General features: G+C 42.6%; 1 protein-coding gene across 1 annotated transcript in view; it reads left to right on the forward strand.

The window, feature by feature from the left end:
* LOC134577305 (CMP-N-acetylneuraminate-beta-galactosamide-alpha-2,3-sialyltransferase 4-like) overlaps nt 1-14,713 on the forward strand; it is a 37,646-nt gene that overhangs the window by 5,305 nt on the left and 17,628 nt on the right. The window contains exon 4 of the mRNA XM_063436000.1: nt 3,825-3,922. Within this exon, the coding sequence (XP_063292070.1) occupies nt 3,825-3,922 (98 nt within the window). The remainder of the gene's footprint in view (nt 1-3,824; nt 3,923-14,713) is intronic.

Consider the following 14,713-nt stretch of genomic DNA (forward strand, 5'->3'; position numbering starts at 1 on the left):
TTTCAGTCCACAAAAATTAATCATTAATTGTGAAGAAACTACACCTTTTGTTTCATTACCTTTGATTTTCCTCGTTCGGTAGATAAAACTACCGAAAACTGACCACCCCCCTGGTTCATTAACTATAAAGCAGACCGCAAGATAAGTGCTCTCTCTGTGTGGCCACCGTTCCTGTGGCCGCCGTTCGCACGAAAGGAGGCAGCGGGACTTGGTCATCGAGAGTCTGGAACTAAAATCGGAAACTCGACTTCCCGAACACCGGTCAACTTTGCGAGCACCTGCTTCCTTTCACCGACCAGCCAGAAGAGCACTATTCAGTAGTTTTTTTCCCACAAACAAAGGGAACAAACGCTACATATGAGCCAGGGGAACCGTTCGTGGATTTGTTCGGTTTTACTGACTTTTCAAAATAGACTGACCGCACAACCTAATTTCATGGAACTATTTCTGGGCAGGAACCTCATGTGCGGTCGGTCAAATTAAGACTTCCACGTAACTCCCAAACCCCTGAACTGATCTGGTTGATTTTTGAATATGTTGGTCCCCCAGATCAGGGCTATCAGGGGATATGCCGTTTGCAGGGTTTCCATGGAGTTTGGGGTACTTTCTGGGTCTTGTGGAAATGTGTGTTTTTTGTGTTAGACAATTGAGTTTAGTATAGTGCTTGACTCAATTATCTCACCAGTACAGGGAAAGGATTATGTTATTGTATGTAGGAGTGTCCTGGACCTGAGAGCCAATGTAACTGCAGAATGTATTTTGTCAATGTCCTCACTCAGGTCCAGTGGGGAATGCCCCTGGAATATGTACATTTGTAACTGCATAAAAACTAGGCGGTTAGCCTGAATAAACCACTCCTGTTGTACCCTTCATCTAGTTTAGGCTGATGTTTGGGTATCCGTCTGATTTGCTTGGGAAATATACTTGGATGCTGTACTTCATCTGGAGAATCAAATCAACACCCAAACACCCAAACTGTGAGCTATAATCAATCAGCTTCTAGCAGTTTAGGAGGAAACAGACGAACGGCTATCTGCAATACTAGCGTTCGTTACACTCATCTGCCATAGAGAAGCTGTAGTCACTTGCATTCAGAGGTGCTCGTTCCGAGACCTGGCCTGATACTTGTTTATTGGGCCCTTGAGCAGAGTCGTCTTCACAGCATTATAGACCCCCGACCATACTCTAGGGCCCTGCCTAGAAACCACTCAGGAATGAAATGTAAATTATCAATAAAATGAAGCTTATAGTTATTGGTACTTCCAACAATCCATGTTTAAACATTAAAATACATGCTGTACATAAAAGACGAATCCACACAAACGTTTAGCAGATAGCAGCTGGCATGGATTATTAAAAATATTAAAAAAACCTTATGATAGCTTTGCGGCTTCAAAAAATTCTGTGTGTTGATTTTGTCTTGCTTAATATCCCATTATATACCATTAACACGTGTGCGCTGTTTTTGTTAAGGTCAAAATGTATTTGCAACAGCTAGATCCCATGTACTGATAACAGCTGATACTGAGGGGATTAGTCCACCTTAACATTTTAATAACAAGGGTTTGAAAGTTCTGAACAAATCTCCCAGAATAATATACTGAAAAGTTGACAAGCCTATGGGGCCATTATGCGCGTGGGGCCCAAGGGCCAACTACCCAGCGTGCCCATGGATTAAGACAGCCCATGGATTAAGACAGCCCTGCCCTTGATAAAATCTCCATGACTGAGGCTTACTTAGGTGGGGAGTGGGGTGAATCTATACTGCATGTCTGCAACAAGCCAGACCCTTTTTTCTACGTGGCTCTGGCCCTGTCCCTGCCACCTTGGACTGGTGGGACTTATCCCGGCCCACCCTGTAGCCCTACCACTGGCTTCTCTGGTCAGAGGACTCACATACCTTTTAAGATGACTACTGAGCAATAGAGATACAGGTCTTCCTCAGGACCTTTTATGTCCTCTGTGAGAAATGTTGGTCAACACTAAACAAAGTCACACACAACTCATGAGGCCTGGACCAGGGCGCACATACTTGACACTGCTGCTTCCCATGTAACTTGGCTGCTGGATCAGACGACCACCATTGCTACACTGCATCTCTGATCATGGCTGTCTGCTTGGCACACCTGCCAACCCTTACCTGCATACCGCTGCTTATCGCCGTACTGAGCTGGGATGTGGGACAAAGCTATAAATCAACGCAGTACTTGACGGCACCATTTGATATGTGTGCCTTGGAGAATACTTACCTCGATCCTAATCATGTGGTGGACTTGCTGTCTAATCCTTGTGGCGGGTATCAACCTGTTTCTAACTCCTGGGACTGTGTCTTACTGGTGGAGGGGTTGGCTGATAATTCCATGAGAATGGGGGAGCTTTGTTAGCATGCGTTCGGCTTACATGATGCTATTGGGTAGGTCAATCAATACTTTTCTTTGAGTGGTAATGTTTTAGGGGGCCAAGGGGTCTTTAACCCCTTAAGGACACATGACATGTGTGACATGTCATGATTCCATTTTATTCCAGACGTTTGGTCCTTAAGGGGTTAAATGTCTATGCTGAGCCTTGATTTATATTGTCCCACACTGTTTTCCCTAATTCTACCACTTGCATTTAATTTCAAAAACTTCAGTTCACTTTCTCTCACACTATACCCATCTCTTGTACATCACTATTTTTGTGTTATATTGCTGAGAACGCTTGATTAACTGTAATAAGTTATGGTGCTGTATATTCTGTCAGTGAACTGTGCAAAAAGAAATGCACTTCTAAGTTAATAGGGAATCTGTTACTTCCCAGGATTTTTAATATTACTTTTACTGATCTCTGTGTTTAACAAATATGTATTTGTAAGGTGTGAAAAATAAATTTAAAAGTTAAAATCCACACCTCTTTATCCTGTAACTGGGTGCCTCCATCTTAGCTTCCTGTCAATCATCGTTATAAGCTCTGCCCTTTACACCTGGCAGTCAGTATATAGAGAGCCACCTCCATCTTAGCTCCCTGTCAATCATTGTTATAAGCTCCGCCCTTTACACCTGGCAGTCAGTATAGAGAGAGCCACCTGCATCTTAGCACCCTGTCAATCATTGTTATAAGCTACGCCCTTTACACCTGGCAGTCATAGAGAGAGCCACCTCCATCTTAGCTCCCTGTCAGTCATTGTTATAAGCTCCGCCCTTTACACCTGGCAGTCGCCATAGAGAGAATATACAGAGAGGACAAGAAATTAAACAACATTACTATTTAACCTCCTCATTAGCAATGATACCTACACTACTGATCACTACTGATACTTTATACCAGATTTGCCTCTTGCTGCCCCTTGTGGATGCAAGTCCCTGGCATTTGATAATAGTAGCATCTCCTGGTCGTACTTGGAAACCAGAGTAATCTGAATGTACCTTTCATGGTTAAATACTTTGGTATTATTACTGGTTCAGTGACCCAATATTCTATTTAAAAAAAAATACAAAATTATAACAAAAATAACTAGGCAAAACATGTTAGTACCTTCTCAGTGTTAGGGAAATCTTCCTTGCTGTGTGGGTACCAGGGCTAATTCAGTTACATAGTTTATCGTGGGTAACTTATTACACCTTATGAAGGTGATATGCTTGTTTCCACCATTGGGGATTTACTTAAATTGCAAGATTACCTAATTTCAATCTTGATCCAAGAGTTCAGAAATGTGACATTAGTTAAATTCCAGTGTTCCACAAGGTCAAATCTGCATTACAAGGACATCTTTTAAATGATGCACTGCGTTAAACTAATTTGTACCCTGATCGATATTGGCGCTTACAGTCTGCATCTTCCCCCAGTTACTCAAGAGATCACCCCGTCTTCCTGCAGTTGAACGACTATTTTTGGGTGAAGAACCAAACTGTCTATGGGCTGCCGTATGGTACGAATGGAAGTGGTAAGAAGCAGATCCATTTATATCCCAGCACATCACACCTATCTTTAGATAGTGATTTCGTTTAATGACAGGCTGTCAACATCTCATGGTTTAGACACGTCTAAATTCTTAATTTTGTGGATCCAGGGTTTCTAAGCGATACCCAGCACTGTGACATTAATATGCTCCTCATGTAAAATCCATTAATGATACATAGTCGGAATCCTAAAGGAACCACTGTAGTTAGTTCATTGACTTCAGTGTGAGTGTGCATGAATCCCACATACTGCTTCTCAACACTCATTTGAATCATGCTTAAAAGAGTGAAGAGTTCATAAGAATTTTTAATACAATGGTGAGATGGCAGCTATGTAACAGTTTTTTTGAGTCAGAAGGACACAAATTTTGGATTTCAACGTTATTTCACCTGGGGCCAGCAAGACCCCTAATCCAAAAACTAGGGAGCAGGTGGTTGGGTGGGAGGACTACCAAAAGAAATATATGGCAAGGAAAAAAAGTTTGAGGAATTCTTCGAAAACTTATCCATGCCAAAAATCCTACCCGACCAATTAAAGTGACAAAAAAGCCTATAACAGAAATAGAGGTCAACTAATGAAAGACCTAAAAGGGGAACTTACCACCATTTTTAACTATATAATGAAAACAGGAAGCAAGCCTGGAGAGCTGCTGAGAGCGAATATTGTTACTATCCCAAAAGCAGATAAAGATTTAGAACTGATTGGCAACTGTAGACCTATATTATTAATCAATACAGATATTAAAATATTATCTACTATCCTTGCTGATCAATTAAAAATAGTCATACCACAACTAATTAATAATGACCAAGTAGGATTCATACCAGGGAGGTCTTCAATCAACAATCTTAGAAAAATAATAAACATATAAGAAGAAACAGAGAATAATGGAACCCCTCTAATGTTACTGTCAATAGATGCAGAGAAAGCATTTGACAGAGTTGGATGGGGTTTCATGTTTGCCACCTTAAAAAATTTGGAATCACTGGATCAATATTACAAGCTATGTCCGCTCTCTACAGCTCTCGATCAGCTAAAGTAATAGGGTAAGGATTCGCATCACAAAACTTCAGTGTTAAAAATGGGACTAGACAAGGGTGCCCTCTCTCCCCTTTACTGTTCATAATGGTGTACAGTACCCCTTGCGATTCTAATAAGACAAAATAAAAAAATTAAAGGATTTACGAACTCCTTAGGACAAAGCAAATAAAACATTTACGCAGATGACATCTTACTAACTTTAGAAGAACCTAAAATCTCAGTCCCAGAGCTTCTGAAGGAGATAAATAAATACTCCAAAGTGTCAGGATATAAAATGAATATAGAGAAATCAATATTTATAGCTAAAAATCTAAACAAAAGGTTAATTAATTTTCTTGTACAAAACCTCAGGCTCTCAAAAAACAAGGACAGGCTAAAATATCTAGATATAACATTAACCTCAGATTTAAAAGACCTAGTAGAAGCCAACCTTTTACCCTTACTAACCCAAACTAACAAAAAAAGTAAGGGACTGGAGAGGTATGGGATTTTTCTGGTCGGGAAGGATCAATATCCTAAAAGCATATATTTTACCAAAATGGCTGTACCTATGGAGAAAGATCCCACTTAATTTCCCAGAAAACTGGTTATCTTTACTACACTCATCCTTTTTAAAATTTGTATAGCGCGACAAGAAAGCAAGAGTTAAAATGAAAGTTTTGTCTAGATCAAGGCAGGATGGTGGCTTGGGGTGCCCGGAAGTTTTACAATGCTATCAAGCTAGCAGAGTTTTCCATATATTGCTTACTCAAAATATTGCTGCAATCCAAGAAACAATATCACAAGTCATATGGCAAGCAAGAATGGAAAGGGGTATCCTGGTGAACTTGGGAAATAGCTATACCCAGATAGAAGACTGGGATACATGGATATGTAAAATGGAAATGATAACCTAATAAATACCATCATGATTACTTTCCCCCTACATTTAAATCAGGCATAGCTAAGGTCCAGACTAAATGAGTCGCGGCCAGAAAAGAGGAGGGAGGAAAAGAAAAGAAGATAAAGATCTCAACCCTTAAATGGGCAGAAAAAACAGAATAAGAAAAATACACTGCGCAAAATACTTTGCAAATGTGTAAGGCAAACATGCCAACCCCGCCCCACCTGCCCACACTTAATCTAAAACAAATAATGACTAAGAGGAAACTTAAGCCTCTCTCCCTCCGCTATAATGGGCTATTATTTGAAAGGGCCCTGGACAAAGTGCCATACATGATACAATGGGAGCGAGACATGGGGAGGGAGTTGGCATTGTCCCAGTGGCAAGCTGCTCTCGTGCAAACCAAAAAATCCTCTAGCACTCTCTCTCTATGGGAGGCTTACTGCAAAATAACCATGAGATGGTACTTGGTGCCTCACAGGTTGTCACATATCTACAGTACAGCCTCCCCACAATGCTGGAGGTTCAAGGCTGCTGAGGGGACAATTTACCATATGTTTTGGGAATGCACAGCTTTAGCACAATTCTGGAAACAAATCAAGACAAATATCCATTGTATAACGACCCTTACTATCCCTGAGCACTACACACTCCACATTATACCAGATCTGGAAACCAGCCCCCACCGCACACTAGTCCTCAATTTGTTGACAGTGGCGAAGGTAAGGCTGGCGTTCCACTGGATAAGCAAAGAGGTGCCTTCTATGGCAGAGATTACCAGCCGAACAGACAACATATGCTCATACAAACAGATGGCCTTTCGAATTAGGCACAGTATGGCTGACAAGAACATAAGCCGCGCTGTCATTGGGCTGGCCGAGCGTGATCCTGGGGAACTCTACCGTCTAGGTGTAGCAGGGTATGGGGTATAGATTACACGACTAACTGAACACCCAACTGGAGCCAACCCTTTTCCTTATACCTGTTCATAAAATGCTGGTTTGAATGACTGTATGTTAGCTATCCTACCCCATACTCCCTTTTCTTTTCTGTATCCCTGTTAAACAAAAAAAAACAACAGCAGCGACACAGATGTACTGACTATTATAGCATTGTGAATGCGTTACTAAGAATGCTATTATAATGTGCAATAACTTGACCCGATTGGTGGAAAGTATCACTAATGCAATGATTAACTACAACTGTAATCATGATGTATTAACATCCAATCTGCTTTATGCCAATTATGTGTCAATGCTGTTCGTCTCAATAAAAACTATATATGGAAAAAAAAAGAAAAAGGTGAAGGTGCTGGTGTGGCCATCACAGTCTCCTGACCGTAATATCATCGAGCCACTCTGGCGAGATCTCAAACGTGCGGTTCATGCAATACGACCAAAGACTTTGCATAACCTGTAGGCATTTTGCCAAGATGAATGGGCAGCTATACCACCTGCAAGAATTAGGGACCTCATCCTGGTTAAATATTTTATAAATAATAAATAAATGACAAAAGACTGCACGCTGTCATTGATGCTAAAGGGGGTAATACAGAGTATTGATAAATAAGGGTATGCAGACTTTTGAACAGGGGTCATTTCATTTTTTTCTATGTTGACATGTTTTGTTTTATGATTGTACCGTTCTGTTATAACCTACAGTTGAATATGAATCCCATAGAAAATAAAAGAAATGTGTTTTGCCTGCTCACTCATGTTTTCTTTAGAAATGGTACATATATTACCAATTCTCCAACGGTATGCAAACTTATGAGCACAACTGTAGGTGAGTTTACAATCTATGAGGAAGGGGTAAAAACACACAAGAGAAATAATAGCATGTCAGAGGCTTTAGGGATTGATGGATAAGTTGGTAAACGTGGAATGTGGAGCAGTGGCAGGAGAGAGAGTGAGCCGAGCTATGGAGGCAAGGGAAGTGATAAGGGAAGTGAAACGAGAGAAACGGCATCCAGGAAGATGGTGGTGTTATGGTACTTTTTGAAAGTAAACCAAAATGTTCAAATGTCTATCTGTTCCTGTCCAAATCAATAAAATTAAATTGCGTATATACGCTGAAGTAATTAAGTCTGACACACGAGGTTCAGGTTAAAATAACTTCGAGAAAGTTTATTGGCAAGTGGAGTAAAAGCGGGCGCGCAGGCCCTTTTAAGAGGCATTTTGCGTCATCATTGATTATTAGAATATCAGCAAATAAACACCATCAATTGGATTAATTGTTAAGTGTCGGTGTTAGTGTCTTACCTATTGGTTTAAAAATAAAAAGGTTAGTCCCGTGCCCACCCATCAGAGGTGGGATTATTCTGGACACGGGTGGGGATAAGGGGGTCCTAAACGTCATTTTACACGGTCAATGATATCAGGCTTCATGTCCAGGTGCAAGGTCTCTTATGAATAGAACATTTCATTACTACTGTGTTCTGTGGCCTTCAAACTATACTATCTTACAAATTCTAAGGAGTAGCCGGCAAGTCTTAAGGAGTAACCAGCACCTCCTGGTATTTGTCCTTGTAGGAAAACACAGTCTTTGTCTACTGTACTAATTGGGTTGAGAAGTTCAGTCACGTAATGTAGTTTTAAAATGAACAAGTTAAGTCATGAGGACAAAATGGAGGATTGAAGAAGTCAGGTTAGGGAGACAAAATGGAGGAGGAAGTCACAGTATAAGGTTAAAATGGAGTTAGTACAATAATTCAATACAAGTACAATAGTAATTTTTAATAATTCCACATCAGTCCCCCCTATGAAATGTTAGATTCTAAGAGATAAAAACTTTATTATGTTAGTATCAGAAGACGTGTTAACCCAAAGGCACAGAAACCCCATGGCCGCTAGCTAGGTGTTAATGCAAAGTGCAAGTCTGTCCCTAGATCTGACCCTGATAGGCTAACTCATCCGTCAGTATGGCTCTCGAACACTTCACACCCATGGGTATCCCATGGCAGCTAATCCACCACTTCTCCAACACGGGGTCTTTACCATTCACTGACAGATGCTGTCCCTAAGCTAGTCCCTTCCTAGAATTCCTGCACTTTATCAACAAAGGGGAATGTTTGCAGCGGCAGACAGGGTGAATTGATGTCTTGGAATTCTTGGTCATCAACTTCGAGATGGGTGAAAGTGGGTGCCGCTTGGTCAACAGTCTTCATGAGGGATTTTCTCAGACATGGGAGGATACAACAAAAGAGAAGAGCAAAGATAAAAAGAAAAATTAGTATAGCCATACCAATCTGCATTAAAGCCTTTTGCCATCCTGTCATCCAACCAAACCATCTTTCCCAGGGATCTTTTATCCCAGAATTCCTTTTTAACTCTTCAGACAGGTCATTTAGTTTTTCTATGGCTAATGTAACTTTACCATTAGGGCCTGTGTTTTCTGGGATATATGTACAACATGTCATGGTGTCGGGCAAAATTTTACAAACCCCTCCTTTTTCGGCTAAGATCATATCTAGGGCCATTCTATTCTGGAAAGCCATTTGGGATGTGGCCTGCAGCTGTTCGGCCAACCCCTGGAGGGCGTCTCTGGTGTAATTAACAAAACGCTGTTGATTATAATAAATGTAATTTATCCAATTTAAATTCTTGTTTGCGGTAACTATGGTAAAAATTGATTCAAATCCTGCGGCAACTTCATCCCTTGCTTTAAACTCATTGGGCACCCCCCTAGGCACTCCAATGGCATCAATATACACATGAGGATCAAAACTTCCTTTCACTGGGACGTCACGCTTAACCTTAGTGTGTTTGGACCCATGGGTGACGAGGTGTGTGTCAGAGATGATATGTATAGGCATAATAGCTTTAGCCAAAGTACACTCCCCCCACCACTGTTTGTCCATTCTGGATCTTAGCTGTAAATCCCCACACAACCAGTAAATATCCCCTAATGACCTGGTGTGAAACTGCAACAAGTCCATAGAGACATTTCTGTAGGTAGCACAATACCCCTTGGAAAAGTTACCCAAGAATTTACCTATTCCATCGTAATTAGCATAACAAGTGTAATTACCTTTATACACGGTAATACCATCTGGGGGTTTGACATCCTGGGTTAGGAGAGGATACTCCTTTGTCCATGCAATACATATGGACCTGTTAAAATTATAGTGATAGGCAAAAAGGCTTAAAACACATTCTTCTATATCTACTGGTAGGATTAAAGGCACGGTACCCAGGTGAGGCCGGGCACCGCCACACACATAACATGCAGTTCTATTATGCTTATTAGCATTATATTTCATCCATTCTAACCATAAATTTACATCATTAAAACCTGTTTCAGCGGCCATGGTATCTTCAAAAGTGGGGTTAGCAATGGCCATCATGTCTTGAAAGGTCTGGATATGAGGTTTTAATGGGTTAGGGACCATATGGGTGGCCCCTTGCCACTCAGAAGAGTTGCACATATCTTTGAGGTAGAAATGCCCTAACTTTTTATAGGAACCCTTTTTCCAATACATTCCCATCACATACTGGTCTGCATCTGTTGGGCTTGGATGCTCAATGTTAAGAATTAATTTCATTGGTGTACTCCCCCCAGGCTTTCTCAAAGTCATCCTCTGGAGGAGGGATCTACCATGATCATCTATTTTAGATACGGCACTTTTTGGCTTGTAACCCCAGGCAGGCCCGGCATTCCATCCCGCCGCCCCCCAATGGTCACAATTGTGCCCCCATTGCCTGTCAACTACACAAACATATGGGTCTTTCGAATGAGGGATATCTCTATAGATGCTCTGGATTTGTGGTGTGGGAAATGGGCATTCTACAATATCACAGTAGTCAAAGGTATAAGTAGCCACCTGGGTGCACGATGAATTATACCAGAAAGTGTACCCACTAGTGTCTTTGGTAATGGCTACTTGCTGGGCCTTCATAAGGCTAATTAAGGAGAAGATGTACCAGAGATACATGTTTGTGCGATATTCGCTTCCTCTGGGGCAGGAGATTTCTTGCAGTGGGAAGCGTGGACCCAATTTGGCCTACCGGCCAATTTGACGGAGGTTGCGGTAATCAGGAGAACTTGGAATGGACCGTCAAATCTTGGTTCTAGGGTATTTTTCCGCACAAACTTCTTGACCAGGACCCAATCTCCGGGAAGTAGGTTATGGGAACCTGTATCCAATTCGGGATCTGGAATTGAAGAGAAAACTTGGGCATGTATTTTGTTTAGGACACTTGCAAGTTCAGTTACATAGTCTACTAAAACATCTGATTGGAGTTGCAACTGCTGCGGATAATAACAACCTAGCCTGGGTGCTGTCCCAAATAGAACCTCATATGGGGACAGTGAATGCTTCCCTCTAGGTGTGTGCCTAACACTAAATAAAGCTATTGGTAGGCTTTCTGGCCAGGGCATCTTTGTTTCTTGTGACATTTTTAACATTCTGGTTTTTAGAGTGCCATTCATGCGCTCCACTTTACCACTACTTTGTGGGTGGTAAGGGGTATGGAAGGCTAGAGTCACCCCTAGGGCAGTCCAAATTTCTTTAGTCACAGTTGCTGTAAAGGCTGGGCCTTGATCACTCTCAATGACTTCTGGGAGTCCGAATCTACATACAATATCTGTAAGTAGGCGTCTTGCGGTTGTTTTTGCAGTGATATTGGCCACTGGGTAGGCTTCTGGCCAGCCTGAGAACATGTCCACTATTACTAGTGCATATTCATGGGGCCCACTCTTGGGCATTTGGATGTGGTCAATTTGAATCCGCTGGAAGGGGTACATGGGCTTTGCCAGGTGTTTCGCAGGTACTTTAACTGGTCTTCCTGGATTGCATTTTGCACAAATGACACAGGCCTTGCAGAAGCTATTGATCAATGTTGTGATTCCAGGTGCTTCATAATACTTCTGTATGAGGGCGGCCATCAATTCTTTTGACAGGTGTGCAGGCCCATGTGCCCATTGGACAACTGCTGGATACAAATTTCTGGGAAGACAAAATTTGAAGTTGTTGTAATATATTCCGTCCTTTTGGACAGCTCCTTTCTTTTTCCATTTCTGGATTTCTTCAGGAGTGACTGCAGCTTGCTGTTCTTGTAAAATTCGCAAATCAGTAGGAAGAGTTTGCAGAGCAAAAATAGGGACTTCTTCTTCTTCTTGTCCGGACACTTCTTCATCCACTTCCTGCAGATCCCTGGCCGCTAACTTAGCAGCCTGATCAGCCAAATGGTTGCCCTTTGCTTCATCTGTATCCAATTTCCCATGGGCCTTGACTTTCAAAACGGCCACTTCTTCGGGAAGTAGGAGGGCATCCATTAGCTCCTTGATTGCAGTGCTGTGTTTGACTGGTGTACCGGCGGTGGTAAGAAATCCTCTTGTCTTCCAAATTAGGCCGAAGTCATGTGCCACACCCAGAGCATATCTTGAATCTGTATAGATGTTGGCACGTTTTCCTTCGGAAATTTTGCATGCTGAAGTCAGAGCCTGTAATTCAGCTTCTTGTGCAGACATTGCTGGCGGTAAGGATGATGATTTGATGACTTCGTCTGTTGTGGTTACGGCATATCCTGTGTGATATGTTCCTCCTTCATCGGCATATCTTGATCCATCCACAAACAGGGTAAAATCCGGATCTGGTAATGGATTCTCATGCACAGTTGGTAAGTGCACTGTTTCCATTTTCATCTGTTCAAAACAGTCATGAGGTGTTTCTGGGTCATAATCATTCTTTATGACCAGGTCTTGAAATTCCTTTTCCAGGAAATGGCGTGGCCATGCTTCCAGAAGGTCAGTTGTTGGGTATTTGGCAATACCATTTTCCTGTAGCTGTTCTTCATTCATGGTGGCCCATAGTTTTGCCATGGGCCCAAGATCATTCCATGACCTTGTCTTCAACTTGGTAACAGGAATATGTGGGATAGCGGTATCCCAATGGCGGTAGAGGTAGTTAAGTTGTTGAGGTAGCTGGACCAAGACCATGCTATTACCTTCAGAGTCACAATAAAAGTCTTGTGCAGTGAGCTTTACATCGGTCCAGTGGTAAAGCTCATCTTCATAGCAAGGTTCGGGAGTAATATTTGGCTTGTACCACATGGTACAGAAGGCGTAATCCGGGCCTTCACAAAGAGGTGTCTCATCTTCATGAAATGACAAATGTGGATGCATGACTTTCTTGATACATCCACAGAGCAGGTAGATGTAGGTTTCATCTGTGATAAATCCATAATAGATACCCCCCTCAGGGAGTGGAAGAAGAGTGGACGGATTAAGCACTTGACATCTTTGGATGGAAATGTTGTCAGGCAAAAGAAGATGACACTGTAGGCGCAGGTGTCTGGCTGGAGACACGTGCTTGAGCTGGACTTGGTTGATAATAGCAGAAATGTCATGAGGGGCCAAAACAACCAGAGGGTGGCCAAGGACCAGGTCTGAGGTTCTTTCAATGAGCTCTCTTGCGGCAAAAACAGCCCTGAGACAGGAAGGAGTCCCTCTGGCCACAATGTCTAGTTGACATGAGAAATATCCAATAGGCCTCTGGCGGCCTCTTAAGTCATTCGTTTGGGTGAGAACTCCTGTTGCGTGGCCTTGTCTTTCAGAGACAAATAATTTGAAGGGTTTGGAGTAGTCAGGTAGGCCCAAGGCAGGAGCAGAAGCAATGGCACGTTTTAAAGCATCGAAATTGGCCAGGGCTTCATTGGTCAGACAGAACGGGTCAGACTTAAGAGCATCATAGAGAGGTTGCATAAGCAGAGAGGCTTCTGGGATCCATGCTCTACAGTAGGAAATGAGGCCTAGGAAGGCATGAAGAGACTTTGAAGTCCTTGGAGGTGGAATGTCCAGAACAGCCCTTACCCGGTCCCGAGTAAGATGTCTGGTACCTTGAGATAGGCAATGTCCAAGGAAGATCACCGAAGATTGACAGAATTGTAGCTTGATGAGTGAAGCTTTGCATCCCTGTTCTGCCAAATAGGAAAGAAGGCTGATTGAACACCTTTCAGTAGTGGGAGAATCATCTCCACACAGCAGTAGATCATCCACATACTGAAGCAGGACAACTTCTGGGTGCTCAGTTTGCCATGGGTCAAGGATGGTACCCATGGCCTTTGCAAATTGACTTGGAGAATTTTGTGCCCCTTGGGGCATGACAGTCCAGGTATACTGTTGCATCTCATGAGTGAAGGCAAACAGGTATTGACAGGATGGGTCCAGTGGAACACTGAAAAAGGCATTGGCCAGGTCAATAACTGTGAAGAATTTGGCAGATGGTGGGACTCCAGAGAGCAGAGTATGGGGATTTGGTACAAGAGGGGTGTCCAGGACGGTAGCTTCATTGACAGCACGGAGATCCTGAACCATCCTGTACTTCTCTGGCTCACCCTTTGGAGTTTTCTTTTTCACAGGAAACAATGGGGTGTTGCATTCAGATTTACATTTCACCAGGGCACCCTTCTCCAAGAGTGCCTTGATGTGGACAGAAATAGCAGCAGACTGGGCTGGTTTCAACGGATATTGTGGTTTTCTTGGTAACTTAGCTCCTGGAATAAGCTTTACCACCACAGGGGGAACATTTAGGTGACCTATGTCCTCTGGGCCTGAGGACCATAACTTGGCGGGCACCTGTGTTTTTAATTCCTCTGGGAAATTGGACCTGAATTCTGCTGCTTCCTCACGGGGCTTATCTAAATGTAGCATCAGAGGCAAGGAGCACAGGGCTGAGGTATCTGATACAGATAGAGGTGTGAACATTTCTACTTGCCCGTCTGGGGTGAAGGTGATGGATGCTTGCAGGCGTGAGAGGACATCAGCACCTAATAGGTTAATTGGGCATGTGGAGGATACCACAAAGCGAGCAAGCAGACTAGAGCCAACTCGTAGTGGAGTTGTTAAAGG

Source organism: Pelobates fuscus, chromosome 11 (genome assembly GCF_036172605.1).
Source record: "Pelobates fuscus isolate aPelFus1 chromosome 11, aPelFus1.pri, whole genome shotgun sequence".
Classification (NCBI taxonomy): Eukaryota; Metazoa; Chordata; class Amphibia; order Anura; family Pelobatidae; genus Pelobates; species Pelobates fuscus.